At 45.2% G+C, this 18,846-nt stretch overlaps 1 protein-coding gene across 6 annotated transcripts in view; it reads right to left on the bottom strand.

Moving 5' to 3' along the window:
- LOC118512020 (NACHT domain- and WD repeat-containing protein 1) overlaps positions 1-18,846 on the bottom strand; it is a 52,966-nt gene that overhangs the window by 14,531 nt on the left and 19,589 nt on the right. For all 6 annotated transcript variants that reach the window (XM_036055804.1, XM_036055800.1, XM_036055805.1 and 3 more), the window contains exons 3-15: positions 16,008-16,371; positions 15,729-15,808; positions 15,474-15,608; positions 14,071-14,267; positions 12,635-12,828; positions 10,110-10,281; positions 9,607-9,766; positions 7,231-8,167; positions 6,955-7,155; positions 2,593-2,762; positions 2,360-2,506; positions 1,972-2,269; positions 503-620 (exon numbers count right to left, since the gene is read on the bottom strand). In XM_036055804.1, coding sequence (XP_035911697.1) covers positions 503-620; positions 1,972-2,269; positions 2,360-2,506; positions 2,593-2,762; positions 6,955-7,155; positions 7,231-8,167; positions 9,607-9,766; positions 10,110-10,281; positions 12,635-12,828; positions 14,071-14,267; positions 15,474-15,608; positions 15,729-15,808; positions 16,008-16,122 — 2,924 coding nt within the window. In that variant the 5' untranslated portion in view covers positions 16,123-16,371. The remainder of the gene's footprint in view (positions 1-502; positions 621-1,971; positions 2,270-2,359; positions 2,507-2,592; positions 2,763-6,954; positions 7,156-7,230; positions 8,168-9,606; positions 9,767-10,109; positions 10,282-12,634; positions 12,829-14,070; positions 14,268-15,473; positions 15,609-15,728; positions 15,809-16,007; positions 16,372-18,846) is intronic.

Raw genomic sequence — 18,846 nt, 5'->3', positions numbered from 1 at the left:
TCGGATGTTGTGTGTGTAAGTGTGTGGCCCTGCACGTTGATTTGCATATCGGCCTGGCTAAGGATCGACTGTCTTTTCGCTAACCGAGCTCAGGAATGCCTATCAGCACGTTCTTCTTCAGCATTCTGGCTTGAGGTTGAGCTTAAGCTCTGCTTCAGGACTCACCGTCCAGCGGTGTACACTATGGCCACAAACCCCTAACATCCCCAATTTACCACCTCCAGCCAGCATGTACTTATTGTTTTCTGCTCGCTACCCAGGCCACCACATATGGAGCAACTTTTTAACCGCATAGGAAAACATTTCAGCACACAGCACAAAAAAGCCCGGCCGACCGAACCGTTATGCAAATGTTTTGCCAACCTTGTCTGATGCCATCGAGCGTTCGAGCTGTTCGGGCCAAGCGACCGGGCCGACCAGCAAACCCTATAAATAAATGTTTAGTACCACTCGGACCCCCGATGCAGCCAGTATGAAACATGCAAAATTGTAGCAGCATTACCGTAATCTCAACTTCATTGCCAGGGTCTTCATGTCCCACACGATAACGGATGTGTCCTCGGACGTGGTGACCAGATACTGAGACAGCACCTTCATGTACGTAACTGGACCGCTGTGACCTGCAGGAAGAGAGGGAGAGAGAGAGAGAGAGAGAGAACAAGGGCGAGAAAGCAGTGATAGTGGAGCAGAGATGGTAGCATGAAACATGAAAATGCGAACCGGACATGATACGAGCCTGAGCCTGACATAATACGACATTAGTGATTGTGGCAGACAACAATGTGTCAGACGGGGACACACCGGAGTCATTGCCAACCGATCCGATCCAGTTGGGTGGATGATTGGAAAATAAAACGATCAAACTGCCCATACAATTTATGTTCGCCCGGAGATGGTTCCTTCTCGGTTGTTGGTTCCCACAGTGAGGAACTGGAGTGAAAAGCTTTAAGATTTATTGCGTGGAGACAATGGGACGATACACAGACCGTTTGACAAGAACCCTTGAAGGAAGTACAAAGTGTTTGTTGATTTAACTTTTGATTGGTAATACGTCCCGGCTATTTTTCCCTCTTGGACCCTACAACCTCGAGAGGTCTTAGGATTCCAGAATTGAATTTGAAGAATTTTTATCAAATAAAAGTTCCTGATCTACAACTCCATGAATTGGTCCAAATTTTGAAAGGACCTTCGATTGAAAAAGAATCCTTGCAAGTATTCAAAATACTTAATCCATCAACTTATCTCCTAAGCCGCGAAACAAAGTCTAAAGCTTAATAAAAAAAACCCGAATTTAAAAGGGCAAACAAACGAACGTAAACACACGATACGACGGAATAGATTATTCGTGGCGGATGTCGTACTGTCGTGCTTCCCATCGCACCCAGCTGATGGATGCGAATCTTTAATTAAAATGAACCTTTTTTTCTCTTGCTGCCTGAACTCCATCAAATTACACGGAGGTTGTGCCGTCCTTGCCCAAAGTTCGCACAAACGTAAACAGAAGAGCAAACCCATCCGTAGCGGCACTCAAGCTACCTAATACTCTACTTTCGATAGAAAAAAAATGCATTATTTTCCTTTTTGCTGCTCATTTAATCTTTGCGATGAGCGAAACAAAAACATTGAGCTATTTTTTCCTGCTTCCTGCTGTAAAGTCAACAGTTCAACTTTCTTGGGGCTTTTGTTAGAGTTGAGATGACAGCAATCCTTTTTTTGCGTATTATATACAAGACTGTTCATTTTGTTGAGGAATCTATCTGTTATCCGATAAGTGGGGGGAAATAATGCAATAGAATAGCAAAGGTTAATACTGTCCTCTGAGAAACCATGATATTACGGATGAGGCGGGCATAACTCACTGATTAGTCGAACTTTCGGTGCGAGTTAGCCAATGTCCGCCAATATTTTGAATTGCGTTCTGGGATACTATTGCGGACAATACAAAACAAACGACATCAACAAACAACCTACCTTTAAACGTATGCACCAGACTGTTACTCATGATGTGCCACAATTGAGGATCGCCAACCTTTGGTGATAATATCAGATGCTGTTTGGACGGTGAAACTTCGATGCAACGCACCGGACCCGGACCAGGCACGGTGATGCACCGAATTTGGCTGGGCAGCGGAACCGGCAACCATCCAGTCAATGGGACGAGCAATGGGACAGTGTACCCATCGCACCACGCTGTCGCCGACTGTACCGTAACGCTGAGCAGTGCCTGCGGTCCCTCGTGTGCCGACACGGACTTCAACCAGGAAATCAACTGCAAACGAAACGGTGCCCCCCCGAGGTAATCAGGTTCCGTGCTTTCCGTCAGGTCGAGGTTCAATTTGGCGAAGTGTTTCCCGCTTACCTGTGCGCCCAGCTGCATTGGGTCGCGGGTCAGTACATCGCTCGACTTCCGGATCGTGTAGTACACCAGCTCGATGTCCCGGTCCAGGATGTAGCAGCGTACGTGCTCGATTAGACAGCGCAGATAGCTGATGGACACTGTTTGCACCTATGGCCGAAAAGGGAGGCAACATTGAATGATTCAGAGCAACAGCACGCGGATGGGTGCGTCCGGTATGCGCGCCGAATACCTACTGCAGCCAGCAAAAAGTCAAAGTTGCACACGGCAATCTCTTTCAGCTTTTTGGTGTCCTCCGACTTGATCAGATGGTGCCAGGCTTCCTCCACGTGCCGTATGCTGTAGGAAATGTCCGGCCCTAGGTTCAGCACTTGAGTCACATTGTCATCCTGCTGTGTTTGCATGCCTGTTCGGTGGGTTTAGGAAGATTTTTACATAGAAGTTATTTTCATTGTAGATGACATGTTAGGAAAAATATCAGTAAAATTGTAAAGTAAACATTTTAATTTTGAATTCTCTCTCATTTTCGTTATTATTGTCTATCACTGCGTAGGACTGAACTAAATATTATTAACGAGACTTTGTCACTGCTGGCATGGGCCACACTCAAGTAGCCCAATCAAGTCTTCAAGTCCACATCCTTAAAGGTGTGAAAATAAGCATGCAACATAACACTTAACGAACGTTCGTCATAAAAAAAGCAAATCGCTATTGTCGCGTATTGCCATCATTCAAATGATCGAGGAAGAAAAACATGCACAAAGAGCAAACAATTGCCTAGGTGATGGAAAACTGCGTCCCTTTACACGTTCTGTTCTCACTAGGCCATTAATGGGCAGCGACGCGAATGTCTTCCCCACAGCAAAGGGACAACACACAGTTGTCCGCCGAAAGTGACGACCTGCCCCAGTACCCAGGGCAGGTTTTATTATTTCTGTCGCCCGTCATCGTTAAAAGGGGACACACGCACACACACACACTCACAAATAACAAGAAGTCATGATGAATCGAGAATTAGGCGCTCGGATGCCATCCGAGGGGTATCATTGCACGGTCACCGTCGTCTTTTAATGTCAGCTCAATTCAAATTGCCCGCCGGTCGTCATCGTACGTTTTATGCTGCTCTGTAATTAAGGCACCACTGGTCTTCGCTCTTCTGCCACAAGTTCGTCCACTTTCCTTGCGTCAAACGTGTTGCCTTTGTGATTACATGAAACCAGGGGGCACAAGGGGGAAAGCGGGTTAACGCTCTTTGATCCTATTATTCTATCTCGTGCAGGATAACATTTAAGCCGGGGATACAATTTGATTCCCCCAAGGGGACGAGGAGAGAGGTGCAGGTGGAGTGTGGGGGGAAGCATTGGGAGGGACATTGAAAATGCTTTGTAATTTGATTTCGCAGCACATGTTACACGAACACGCAATTTTCGGTTGTGAGGTACAAGACCGCTGACACTGAAGGTACTGTTGTTACTGTGTGTTGGGCAACTGTGTGATGAACGAAACCAGTGATAAGCTATTTGGAAAATCAGGTTGAACATTTTTGTAATATCTTTTCTAATTAAAACAATATCTCAAGAAGAGGCCCTTTTGCTAGTAAAAAATTTAGAGCTTCAAGGTTTTGATCAATAAAATGGAATTCTTAAATCAGATGAGGGAATGCGTCAAATGAATAACGAAGTATTTCAAGCTCGTTGCTGTATTCCACATCCAATGCAATGGAATATTGAAAACAATTATGGTAAATTTCTGTGGTCTAGTAACCGAAGCTATAGCGGGACTAAGCTGCATATGGCAGGGCCGCGAATAAAATCCCATCCGGACCGTCTCTCCGTGTGCCAGACTGAATGTTTAGCTGCAGATAAAATCAAGTCATGGAAAATAAAAAATGCCTGACAAAGACCTCTAGAAGCTCTAGATACACATACATGGTTTCGAGTCATATAGTGGAATTGAGTTTGCATCACTCGGAAGAATTTTTCAAATGGATAGTGGAATATTGCAATATCTTTGTTAAGAGGCGCTATAACCGCTTCACGGTCTCGGTCGACTGTAACATTCCTCGATACCGCTCACGGTCCAGCGCCGTTGTCTGCCAATCCATTATTGCATCAACTGCATCACTCCATCTCAAGCTGGGCCTAACCAGCCTCCTCTGTCCGTGTAGACGGCCTAAAAGGACTTTACGGGCTAGGTCGTCCGGTGTTATTTTCATGACATGACCAGCCCACCAGAGTCTGGCGAATCTAATTCTCTGCACGATGGTGAGATCATCGTACAGCTCGTGGAGCTCGCCATTGTAGCGGCTCCTCCATTGTCCTCCGTCTCTTGCACGCGGCTTTGGGAGTTTCATCGGCTTTGAACATAGTCCATATCTCTAAGACTCAAAAGTGAGGACTGAGACTGAAAACGTTCTACACAGCTTCTATATGGTTTTTTGACCCCAGATAGGTGATGTTTTGGACGACTTCCGAGGTGCTTCTGTAAATTAATACGCTCAGTTATGGGTGATTTGTAACTGCGTTGTGGAACTTTGCAATTAGACATAGAAATGCAGAGGGTTTGGTTTATAAAGTTATAAAGTTCCAAAGCGTTTTGGGGCGGTCCGGTTGCCGAGGCGACAGCGGCGCCGGTCTTCACACAGCAAGGCCGGGGTTCAAATCCCATCCAGACCGCCTCCCCGTGCGTAAGGCTGAGTACTTTACTACGGGTAAAATCAAGTCACAGTAAGCCAGAAATGGCAGGCCGAGACCTTTCGAGATTGTAGAGCCAAGGAAGAAGAAAGTTCCAAAGCCAAATTACCAATTTCCCCTAGCTGAATGCAACATACCATTGAATGACTGCAACTTTTCGATCCGATTCTAACAGCAATAATAATATTCTACTGTTCGGTTGAAACATTATTAATTTATTAAAACATCCTTAACCTTAGCAGACTGAAAAATTCCACAGTCACGGGCCAATTGTCCCATATTGTTTGCAAGATTCTTTTATATTAAAGCAAAGTTTCACAGCGAGCTTGCAATACTATCACTATCCACACAAAACATTCGCCAGAGTGTTTCAACACTTCCAACATATGGACCAGGGCTTTGGCGTTCAACAATACCATCCCTTTCACTAACTGTACCCATTCACACCCGACAACCTGCCGGTCGGAGATGCTTTTCACAAACAACGATTCAATTAAAATCAATTTTAAAAATATGCACCAGCACACACCAGGCGAAAGCCCACCGTCCAGCAAGTTCGTCCGGCCGGCCGTACGGGTGCAAAGCTGCCGAGAAAGGACACATAAATCCTCTGCGAACAATGCCAACCTAAACCCCTTTTGTTCGCGCCACCCTCACGGGTGTAAAGCGCCAGAACTCTGTTACGTAGCTGGCCTTGGGACAAATGGCTTGCCCTGTGAGTGCCCGAGATAAAAAGTGTGTGTCTATGTGGAAAAGTTTTCTTATGCCTTTGTTTTTCCGCTATTGTTGCTTCAATTGTATGGTTGATACAACGAAAAGCTCTACCTTCACAGAAGAATCACGCCGACCGGCGGTGTGGCGTGGAGGCAGAGCAACTGTCGAAGTTCTCGCATCACAGAAAGAAAAGAAATCTCTGCAAGTGTTCTATTGTACCCGCCTATTGATAGTTTGTGTACGTGTGCCGCTTCCTCGACGGAATGTGCGTACACAGGAGAGTGTTGCAACTTAAATTGATGTTGAAGGAGAAACGACGACGATATCACGGCAATAGTCCTTTTTGTACAGACGAGCCGGCGAGTGCTACCTACACGGCACCATGGACATCTATTTATGAAGAATGTTCGTACGGATAGGCAGCTAAATTGTGCCGAAGAGGTGGCAATATCGTGACGTGAGTTGATCGTACCAATTAACAGATGAATAGCTAGTGTTGCTTGACTGCGACCATTGGTTCCTTGCAATTGAACCAAGAACTCTGCCACTGTTTTGCATAATGCGTTTTAATTAAACTTCTAAGTAATAAAACTTTCATTAACCTTTTCATCAACAAATAGAACAGCTTATTTCCCAGGAATCCAATCACAAGCCTTATTTAGTCCACCAAACATCATGACCGCGCGACCAGTGATTTGGCTGTCATCACATTCAACCTCTTATCAAACTTGTGAAAAAGTAAATTGGCTTTCGAGCACTTCAACTTGCACGCCCGTCACCACATTCGTTCAAATGCCAAGCAGTGAACCATGGCTGTCGACGGCATCGTCGGCATCACCAAACACGCTGTAGGAAGTTTAAATTAACGCTATCGATTTTTCATTTAACAATAAAGAGCTCTTGAACGACAACCAATTAGCCATCTAGCGTCTCCTGCTGAAAGGGGGAGCGCACCGTCACCATTTAAAATCTTGCCCCCGACTACAACAATAAAGGTACGGCTACCCTACTAACACGATGGCACTGTAACACAAATAGCATTAGTCGGTGGTTCCGCATTTTTTCATTCCCTGCTCATTCGTAAAACAATGCAATGATGCTCAGGCATCCGGGCATCCGGGCAGCTATCAGTGCCCAGCTGCCCAAGCTGCTTCCTACACCGTCCTAGCATCAGCGTCGAGAGGTACTTACTCGATTTTCTGCTGTGCTGCTCGGTCGACATGTCCTCGCTGTCGTCACCGTCCGGCGGGAAGAACAGGTTCACCAGCTCCGAGTGAATGGAACGGGTAATGTCCGGCGTCATGTAGCGGGCCCGGGTAATCTCCGAACATATGCTGTGCCGCCAGACGATCAACAGCTTACCGGACATGAGTTTCTCCCGCAGTATGAGTCCTGCGGGAAGGTTGAGCAAAAATTAGCACCCGGTATGGGTATCGAGAACGGGACCGGGTAAACAGTCGTACGTACTCATTTGATTGCGAACGGTACGGAAGGTGGAAAAGTTGAAGTCTCCCTCGTGGCTATCGATAACCAGATCCGCGTCCTGCGTCGGCATCAGCAGCTCCAGCAGCTCCGTCTCCGTTAACCCGTACTCCGAACACGTGATGTAGATGGCTAGCCGGCTGAATCCCTTCACACCGAACCGCTGTTCCATCGCGTCGAACAAATCGTTTACCAGTTGCGCAAACGTGGGAACATCGGTCGCCGGCTCAGGCTCGGGAGCATTCGGAACCGTACCCCAGCGCTGCACTTTTGTCTCGTTCTGCTCTAGCGAAAGATCGAAAAAGTACTCCGCACACTTGAAGCGCTCCTTCTGCATCGGCGTCAGCCGGAGCGACTCGATCGGCACGGTGGTAGTAACGACCAGAAACACGTTCCAGGGTAGGCTGATGGGTAGCCAGGACAGGGCGGCCACTATATCGCAGTCCAGCGGGTTCAGCCGGTGCAGGTCGTCGATGAACAGAAAGAGTATCTCATTGTGCAGGTCCTCGCAGTGCTTCAACAGATTCTGGAACCAGTTGTTGATGTAGAGTGGATCAAACGAAGCGTCCTTCGGCAGGTAGCCCTCGGGGATGTTCAGGATGATGGCCAGCTGCTGGCAGACGACGCGCAGCAGCTCCAGGTTGTAGGCTGACCGGGGCGTCGCCGCAGCGTACCGTATCACGCGGTGCACCTTCGTGTGCTCGAACCACCCGGTCAGCTCGGTGTAGATGTGTGACAGCAAAGTGCTCTTGCCGCTGCCATGTCCGCCGTGGATGAAATATGGCGGATGCCGGCTGCCGGAGCGGAAGTTCATCTGCACATTCTGCCGTATCCGCTCCGGTACCTTTGACGAGATGTACTTGTTCGCATTCAGGTGCTCATTTAAGTACATTAAATGCGTTGAATGCTCGTGGAAGATTTCCTGCAAAACACAGACACACACAGCCATGGTACGGTTATGTGTTGTAGTTGTCAATGATACTGAAGGATTCGTTCTATTTGTAATAGATGTGATATAGATAGAATTTATTTATATGTGCTATTTATATGAATTGATTTATATGTATATGAGTTGACTGAGGGATGTCTAGAAAACGTACCTAATCTCTTTCAATTTACAAAACATTTATTCTACACTGGTACCACTCGCTATAACGGTACCTTTAATTTAAACAGTTTTGCATTATTTTTAATTGTTAAAAACCATCATTATCAAATTAATTAGGACACAACCATAATAAATAGGTCTTGTGAGTAAATGCAATTTCATTGGATGATTTGATAGACTTAGATTTTGTTGAAACATATTTATTGGCAAGAACAGATTGGTTTGGGTAATTATGTATATTGGAATTTAAGAAATTAAAAAAACGTCTTCTCTTAGGAAAATGCATGCAGTAAGAAGGGTTTTCACCAAAAAAACTTAAATTACTGCACTAGGAAACGATCACGTAATTTTAAAATATTTGGAGAAATTTTAATTTTAATTTTAGGTTTTTAATATTATTTGTTATCTAATTTATGAGAAAATACATTTTTGAAATGTTTTAAAGAAAGAAAAACAAATTATATTTTTTTACATTACACCAAAAATAAACGTCATAATAATATTAGTCGCACTATAGAAAGTGGAATCAGTGTTCACACTTTTCATAGAACATTTCCACAACCAACTCATCTCAGCATTGTACCGACAAAGTATTGGATTGTTGATACAATGCAGGCTGTGTGCCAGGTTCGCTGCCCATTCGTATAGATTTACAAAACGGCTGCAACATATCACGCCTGCCACTGGTTTCGACAAGATAGACTGAAGTGTCAGCATGTTTGCACTGTCATCATCAGGTTAAGTCAGTCTCTGCACGTTCCACACAAACCACAAAATCCTGCCAATAAGCTGGGCTTACATCTCTATCGCCTTGTACGCGGATATACACACAGTCAATTGTTGCGTACAGTACTTCAACGAGTCATTTTCGTTCGTTTACCGGGTAGCTTTGAGGGACAGAAAATACTACAAATTTTATGGGTTCGAAACAAAGCATTTAAAATATGCAATACAAATGAAGTCTTTGGTTGTGTGAAGTAGTAACGCATTTCCCTTCCAGCAGTCGAGAATATGTGTACAAACACGTGTACGTCATTTATAAATATTCCATCCATTCCCAAACTGCTCAGCAAACAAACAACGACGATCGATGGGCGCTTCAAGTGCAAAAGTTTCAAGCATCGGTAAAAATCATTCCATCATATCCGGGATTAATGGTACATATGTACCGTCATTAGCACCGCTCTATCCCAGCACCCTCCAGCACGAATGTTTTTTCGTTTTCACCTGGCCAGCCTGCACACATCACTTACCTGCACGGTTTTCTTCCGTCCTTTGCCACCGTTCGGGTCCTTGGCCAAATCCTGATCGATGGAAGCCTTCATCATTTCGAACATTTTGTTCTTGAAGCTACTCAAGTAGAGATCGTGACATTCGAGCTCCGGGTCGATTCCATTTTCCGCCCAATCAACGCTGTACGTTCGCAAAATCAGTAATGAAAACATCGCCCCGAAATGGTGGTAGGTTTTTCCCCCATTCGCCATTGCAAATCGGCGCGACGAGACGATCGACGAGAGCACGAGGAAATGAAAGAACAAAACAAACAAACCGGTTACCGAATGAATATCTATCTTTTTTTTGTGTGTTCGTTGGCATGTTCGTTGGCTCCTGTATCCACAGTTAGATCCAAATGGCCGGGAAATTGGTGGCTCGAATGAGTTTCGAAATGGCACGTGGAGCATGGAAGGAACGAGAGTGTAAGGGGTGCGAGTAGCGGTCACTGATTTCCATCGTTCCGTCCCGCAGATAGACTTACGTGAGTGTCTGATGATTGCTGGCAGGTAACGCTGCTACGAGGCTGCTTTCGAGCTGCTCCACACTGCATGTTTTCGACCCCGAGGGACCATCATCTCCGTGCTCGGTAGAACCGTTCTCCGGCTGCTTCTGCCAGTGGCGGAAAAGTGTCAAAATGCGTCCCGGTGAGCACGCTAAGCACGGCAGCAAATACACGACGACCACGACGACGACGACGGTAAAGCAAATGTTGGGCAATGAACACGATACCCGAAAAAAGGGGAAATAAAAGCAAACGGGGGAAAAAGATGGATGAACGGTTAATGGTGCGCAACACGGCGGTGCTGATTATCTATTTATTTAGGTCGATTCCGGTCGTGGAGATCGTGACGGGTTCGTAAAAACCTAGAACGGAACGGCAAGGTACAAAAGTGGGTTCTTCGAGGCCACTTCATGCAGGATGGACCGATAGGACGTGGTGAAATAGAGTAGCGAATGCTATCGCAACATGCAATCTGCTCATTAAAGAATCCTCAAAAAACGGTTGTTCATTTTTTATATGACAAGTTGGAACAGTTTTATAGTTTGGAAATTAATGTTAGTTGAATCACCATACTGTAAATTAGCATCCGCTTCTCAAGAATTTATCAAGACTCAAGACCTCAGCAAATAAAAGCTCAAAAATCCATTGCCACATGTAATTGATTTGCTAAACAAGGACAGATGACTCCACTTTCTATGATGCTCCACACAACTGTCTAATGACCGACCGTCCACAGACTATGAATATCACGGCTGGCGTTCCACAGGGTTCGATCTTGGGACCTTCTTTGTAGAATGTAATGTATGACGGAGTTTTGTGCCTAGAACTACCACCAGGAGCGGAGTTGATAGGCTTCGCCGGCAACTAAACCCAGTTCTTGGCCAGACAGGCTGTGATTAGAACAGAATCGAGGATACGCAGCGTGAAACTGGGCGTTGCCCACAACAAGATGGAGTACCGGTTGATAAGCAGCTACAAGTAGATACAATCGGCAAGTATTCTCGGTGGTTCAGAGCTCATACCATCCGTAAGGCAACTGAGCTCGTTGAGTATCGTTGAGTTGTCATCGACGATCGCCTTGTACGCCTGCACCAAGACTAGAAACTCTTTAGCGTCGATTATGTCTAACCTTGATGACCTCAAGATCAGTTGTAGACTTCTCCAATGTGCCAATTTCACGGCTGCGATACAATGCTGCAAACTGGGCACATATTCTGGAGGTCAAAGAGAATCAGCATGTGGACAACAGAGTGCCCTCTAGTATGATGCCTGTATGTTTCATCTTGGCTGAGGACTGTGAGTGTACCAAAGGTACCAACATTAATGGGGTGATATTATTCAGCAGCTCCGCTAAGACGAGATCCACGAGGAAGTGGCAGACGGAATGGGATCTTTCTACCAAAGGGACATTGGACTCATGTCTTAATCAAGTTATGGGAACTTTAGGAGCTACCTTCACAAGTACTATCAAACGAGTTCTTCACGGTGTGCTCTTCCACTGCGCTCCATATTTGCTGATTACATTTGGCGGGAAACTATCTTCAAGTATGGTTCTGCCTTAAACTGAAAGCGTCGTTGTTTATTCGTCTCTTAGTGTTGTGTGCTGCCTAAGTCGAGTGCAAAGTTGTGCGTCTCCTGTCTGGCCAAGGAAAGAGTTTAACTGAGTAAAAATCCCATGTTCCCGTGGGTGTTGTCTAAGAACATTTATTTCTCCTTGTCAAACCAAAAAAAATACTAACTGTCTAATGAAGCGTAATCGATCGTAAGTGAACGCCATTCGATTACCGATCATGTAAACCAATCGATTGTCGTCGAACGGAAACTCTCCACCAACATCAGTCGCGGTCTCCCGCTCTCCCATCCCTTTACCCGTTTATCAATTACCAGAATCTGGCTGGTGAAATGGAAACTTGCAAGCACTCATAGACACGGCAAACAAAACCGGACAAACGCGATAATGAACGCTAAGTGGACACGTTGCGCGCATCGGGAAATGACAACTGATTTCCATTACTCTCTATTAACCTGGTTACGTGACGGGGATGCCTGATTGGGAAAGATAATCGCTTACAAACTCTCGCGCTCAATTCCATACCGTTTCCTAAAGGTCGGAGTACGGTTACGGCTATCGGGACACGGTGGAAAAGCGCGCGATCAATAATTTCATTTCACTTTAATTGATTGTTTGAAAGGCAATGGCCTCTGCAGATGAAAAGGTAACAATTGGACGGGTATTACATTATGTCTTTTAAAGAACGCTTCCACAGTTGCGTTAAAGCCTATCGAGCCCATTTCCAGAAGTCCATAAGTGGTCTTTTTTTGTTGTTGTATGAGCAACCACTTCGTCTAACCGCTGTTACACGCAGACAGCAATTGATAGCAAGTTCTCAAACTCCAACCGGGACCTCCGGAATCGTTTCACGCCTTGACAAAAAACCAACCCAGCACGCCCATCGTCGACATTCTCAAATCGATGACATCTCCTGTTCGAACAATCCACTTACCTAAACCCTTTTCAATTTCCCGTGCGATAGCTCTGGTTTTCAGTCGTTTCAGATTATCACAGAATTGTTCCGGCCCGTTCAATCCATCGTCGAGTGACTTTTCCTGTGCCGAGCGCAACACTTCGTCTATCCTTCCTTCGAGCAGCTCGCGCAACCGTTCAGCCTCCGTGGCCCATTCGGCTCGGTTCAGCTTTCTGCAAAAAAAATGGAATGGATATTGAGCAAAAATGAAGCAAACGAAAAAAAAACCAACCAAAGCGTTATATAAAAAAGCGGACTTGGGCGAAAGATTGGCAAAAACGGGATTACGTCACTTTCGATACAAAGATATCGTTTGCTGGGGAAGCTGTTTTTTTGGGGGGAGTGGGGTTGGAGACCCTCCCAACGACCTATGGAAGGACAGTCAGCCAAGCCACATGCAATAACTGATTTGATCTAAGGTAATGATTTTGATAAAGTGCTTCTACTCCGAGCTTTTCCGACCTCCAACCACAAACGTCGCCTCATAACTCAAAACACCGAGCTCCCGGTGGCTCCCGGCTCGGTTCGATTCGCGTGGTGCTCTAGGGAGGACAATAACGTTCCCCCCCGGGGGCCAACATAATTTCCATGGAAGAATTGTTGACGTAGCTTAGCTAATTAAATGTTTCGCATTCTACTCCGCGAATCAGCGAATCAGCCAGCAGAGGCTTGTGACGCCCGCGAGGGGTGCTAGACTTGGGGCTGAGCTAGGGGGCAAAAATTTTCCCGCTTCAAGAGCTGCTTACAAGTGCTGAAAGAAGCGGGTTTTCTCCTTTCAATCATTGCTGGGAGACGGGTGACATTTAGCAAATTTGTTCGTTCGCGGGAGCCTTGCTCCGTCGAGTGGCACCCGTACAAGATAAATGAGTTCTATTGACTTTCGGTAATGGATTAATTTCTGGTGCTTCACTCTGCCAATACGATGTCTTTGTACTTTGCGGTAAGTTTTATCCGCTCAAACCCGGCTGGAAATGATTTACAAAAAAAAGTTCCTCAAGTTAAATTAGGTGGAAAATATAAATTAATATTCCTACTCCCTCCAATTTGAACAATCTAACTTTATAGAAAATTAATGTCTCTATCTGTTAGCTAACTAATTTAATGAATCGCCTCGCATTATACTAAATGAACGCCACATTCGGAATATAGCTTGCGATAAATAAGCACAATTGATAACTGATGCTCCCGGACCTTTTTTTCGATCATTAAAATATTGTCGATCGTTCCGAACCTCCACCGCACTCCCGATTGCAATCAGCAATAAAAATAATCAATTCATCATCCGGCACTTTATGTCTCTGTTCTGCAGCCACCCCAAGGGTCCAGTATAGCATAGGGCCGGTAGGACCGGGAGACGATGGCGAAAATCGCACTCGAAAGAAGCAAGAAAATTGAAATGGTTCACCACTACCCACCTGTAGTCCGTAGCCAGCCAGTAGCATCCATCGCCGTCCTCCGGGCCGGGGCTCGTCGTCCTGGGGCATCTGGTGCTGTACCACTTCCGCAATCGCTCAGCTTCGTCGTCGGTCGACCGTTCCGAAATGGCCGTAAAAATGGCGGGGTCGAGTTTGGTTGGCAGTAAAAAATGGCCTAAACGTGACCCGAGCAGTACCTGTTGGTATGGAACAATGTTGAAGGACGATGATGGTGATGACGATGATGGTGATGACGATGATGATGGAAAATCGAAGACGTCGGAATAGGTTTGCACCGAAAAAAGGGAACGATGGACCCGAATGGCGAATCCGGGCAGCGACGGATAGTGAAACAAACGTAAGTTAAACCGGAAACACCAATCACTCACCGGTTGATAAACGGAAAACCGAGGCTAACTCATAACTCGTCAAAATATCCCTCCGGGGGGGAAAAGGGCCAAGAATAGGATGCGCCATCGCACGAAATGATTACCTCCATGTTTTCTCTCTCCGTCTCTCTATCTATCGCTCTCTCCACGTACAGTCGCTTCCAATTTTGTAATGTATTGAAAGGTTGGTTTTTCAATCAATTGATATTGAATTGCTTTCGATAAATCCTTTACGTGAGAAGAACCTATCCCTAACATGCGTTGCCAGTTCGTTGGATTTTCCTTTTCCCAACTCCATTGTTTGCGAAACCATTAGCGCTTAGACAGTGATGGAACAATTTTAGTAAGGTAAAAGTGTTAAATGAGTTTTAATCATTTTAACCTAAATTTTAATAATTTGATTTTATTTCAATCGATTATCAATTTGAGGCGAAAATTTGAGAAAACTAATTTTAAATATTACCAATATTTTGAGATATTCTTCTTCAAGTATTTAAATACTAAAAAAATGCCCTCCAGATTTTTGCTTTGTTTGGGCTTTCCCAGCCCATTAATCATCGTTCTTGAAGCATATTCATTTCGTTTCCCATATTATGCCCTTCTGTTGAACAGACACACACACAGTCCATCCTTACGCAGGTGCACAGTGATGAAGCAAATTCTTCAATCCTGCCACACTTTGCAAGCTCATCGTTACTAAGAGATTCCCTGGAAAAATCTTTCCCTAAGCAAAGCATTAAATCGTCCATCAAACGCTCTGCTCGCTTTCTGCTGACAAATCAATTCAATCGCCTGCGATAAATCGCACCAAACTCAACGCTCAGCCGGGTTCTTCAAATATAACATAGGAACAAAAAACCAACGACAATCCTCCCACTGCTGGAAACAATCCTCCAGCACACGACCGTGCACGTCATCAACGAGCACAAGCTTCACGTTCATCATGCACCAGCGTGGTGGGTGTTATCTTTGCCGGACAGCCAAACGATTCCGATTGAAGGGGAGAAAACTTACGATTAGAAATACACTCTTCGAGACGGAATGACATGTTTCGATTTCTTCCAGGTGATCCTCGAGCACGTACGGATCCAGGTCGACGATTGTTAACCCATCGCTTCCAGTCCCGAAGTGGATGTCAACTATTTCAATCTGCAGCCGATGGATGCGAGCAGGTAGAATGGAGAAGAGCAAGAAACCGGGTAGATGTATTAGATTGCTTGCAACCCGTTGGACCAGCTGCACCGGTTGGCCTTAAGATTTATCATATACCTCGAGCTGCCGGTCATCGTAGAGGGCTTGCAGGTCCGGACCAATCACTTCCAGCAGCAGCCGGCGTTCCTCTTTGAAGTCTGCGGCGAATCAACAGTGCAAAATCGTATCGATCGAAACGAAATGAAAGTCAGTAGTGGTAGTGCAAATGTTTATCTGTTTGATTCATTCTGATAAATGAATAACGCTATTGGCATTTACCAGCACTGCATGCGTTCTAGTTCTTGGTCTGTAGTGAAACCAGATCAACCTTCTTGCTGTAACTCACACAGCACTTACCATCTTTCAAGCTCGCCACATAGATCTTAATGATTCGGGGCGAGGGCAGCTTCGTTTGCGCATTGTGATGTCCCCGTAGAGCATTAAACACTGCTTCCTCTATCGCTGCCGCCATGTTGATTGCATCTGTGGTGCCAGTGTATCCTGACCTTCGACGAAGCGGCGATGCGGCACGATTGCACAGGGACCCCGAAGCCGCAGGGCTTGGCTTGAGCTGTCTTCAATTGTTCCTTTCGATTATGATTCCGACGCAATCAACGTGATGAAAATTACATCCCTGTAATGTCCCCGCATGGCCACTCCTGTGCCTGCTCGCGGTGCACTAATGGTGGCCGCGCGTTGCTGCCGATGGATCCGATGCTGCCTGCAAATGGAACAACACAGGTCAGGATAAATAAAGACACTAGAAAGCGGAAGTAAATAAAATTTGCAAGGGAAATTTATTTACGGTTACTTTTTCACTGTGACATCAACGGTATTTGCTATCGTTTGATGAACATTTCCGGCTGGAGCGGCCCTACCCGACGGGAAGTCAGTGGCCAGCGGGCCAGGAATAGCTCTGGTAATAGTGCTTTAAATGTCTTAACCTTCACCTTCAATTTAAACAATTTAAACGATATCGTTTCAAGGAAATTTCATGATTTAATGTGCTTTAAACCCCCTTTTCTGAAGAATTACAGAAAATCAACTTATATAAAACTGGATGGAAAAACAAAGCTCGTGGTGAGGAATATATTCAAACAGAAAAATGGACATGAATAGCTAACGTTACAAATACTTTTTCAATGTACCACAAATTTTGTACATGACCCCTTGACTTGCTTCCCTCTCACTGCATTAGTGTCCTTACTTCATCTCGACTGAACTAGTTAGTTTTCGTCAAAATGAAGAAACCCCAAGGTTCTGCACCGCATATTCGCATTGCATTGTTCAGTCGTTCTATGTGTTCTGTGTGTGTTCTGGGGTAAAAAAGAAGAAGAAAGCTATAATGTTTACGACGGCTGTAAAAGTAGACCACCACGTCGGAAACGACCGAGCAGGGCAATGATAAATGAATTTCGTGACACGAACACTAACACGCTCGTGCCATGCTCGATTTGTCGACCACGTAGTTTGAACGTAGCAGTAAGCTAACAAAACCGTTTCTTTTTAGCAAATAATAGTAGCTAGAAACGCAAAGTATATGAAGTGCAAAAACTCTATTTTTGTTTGAAATCATTATTTCAAAACAAAGAATTTCATCGAACATGCAATGAGTTAGCTTACGTTACGTTAGGGATGACTGAGTCCATACAGAAAGCTCTCACCAATGGAATAGAAGCCGCAATTAAAATCATGATACAACATTGGAATATTCAAATATTTAAATTGTAACTGAGATTCGGGATGATGTATGGATTTATATTTAATATTTTAGCATTATCAGACACCATACACAAGAAGAAAATAAGCTAGAGTGTAGCAATACAAGATTTACTCTATGATATAAGGAGACTGAAATCATCAAAAATACCGAAACGGAAAGTCAACCGCTGATATGGTCTTCACCATCTATTTGATCTTATACAATACAACAGTGCAGAAGCTACACTCTCTTCGTTTATAGCTTATGTGAAAGCTTGTCGCCCTGCTTCGGGAATAAAAACTCTGACATACTCTTGTTAAAGACACTAGAGAGTTTACTCCTTTAAACAGACGTGATAAGGATACAGAACCTCGGGTTGGAGATTAACGAGGCAAAAACCAAACTGATGGTGGTTCCACCAGCGGACCTGCTAACAAACACTGATTTACGCTGGGGTGATGTACAGATAGGTGACCGCACCTTCGAAGTCGTCCAAAACTTCACCTATCTGGGGTCAAAAGTCAGCACCGACAACAACACTGATGCTGAGTTACGCGCAAGGGCACTGGCTGCCAACCGGTCATACTACAGCCTGAGGAAACTTCTCCACTCTAAATACCTGTCGCGACGGACGAAGCTGGGATCGTACAGAACATTTATAGTCCCAGAACTCACATTCGCCTCTGAGACATGGACTCTGTCCAAAACAGACGAAGCCCTCTTAGCCGTGTTCGAGAGGAAGATGCGCAGAAGGATTTATGGCCGCGTATGTTTGGAATGACAATGGAGGAGCCGCTACAATGACGAGCTCTACGAGCTGCACGATGATCTTTCCACCGTTCCAGCGAATTAGACTCGCCAGGCTCCGGTGGGCTGATCACGTCATGAGAATGACACCGGACGACCCAGCTTGTAAATTCCTTTTAGGCCGTCCACACGGACAGAGGAGGCGTGGTAGGCCCAAATTGAACTGGAGTGATGGCATTGATGCCTCCGCCAGAACGGCCGGGATAACGGATTGGTATACGACGGCGCTAAACCGTGAGCGGTATCGAGGATTGTTGCAGCAGGCCAAGACTGCAAAGCGATTGTAGCGCCTGATAAGTAAGTAAGTAAAATAAGGATACGAAACGTTACAACGAATCAGGTGAAATCAGGACAGAATCTCTGTACGAAAGACATATTTGGGGCCAATGTTTCGCGCAGATTCATTGGTGTTCATTAACGCAGACTCAGCACAGGTTCATCTTACACATGGCTGAGTTTTTTTGGCTGCATCTAGCTCCAACTGCTGCAATAGCACCAGAATAAAATTATATGACACAAAACTTCAAACACCATCTTCAATAAGTCCTTCCAGCTTCTGTTTTACGTTGATGTCATTGAAGTCATTGATTAAAGGTTCTTATCGAGGAATAACGAAGCAAAAATCAAAATGCTGGAGGCAGCGCGAGCAGAGTCTGTCTAATACTAATTTACGCATTGGTTATTCAT

This window comes from Anopheles stephensi, chromosome 3 (genome assembly GCF_013141755.1).
Source record: "Anopheles stephensi strain Indian chromosome 3, UCI_ANSTEP_V1.0, whole genome shotgun sequence".
Classification (NCBI taxonomy): Eukaryota; Metazoa; Arthropoda; class Insecta; order Diptera; family Culicidae; genus Anopheles; species Anopheles stephensi.
The sequence above is the reverse complement of the archived record's forward strand: the minus strand, read 5'-3'. Positions and strand labels throughout refer to the sequence as shown.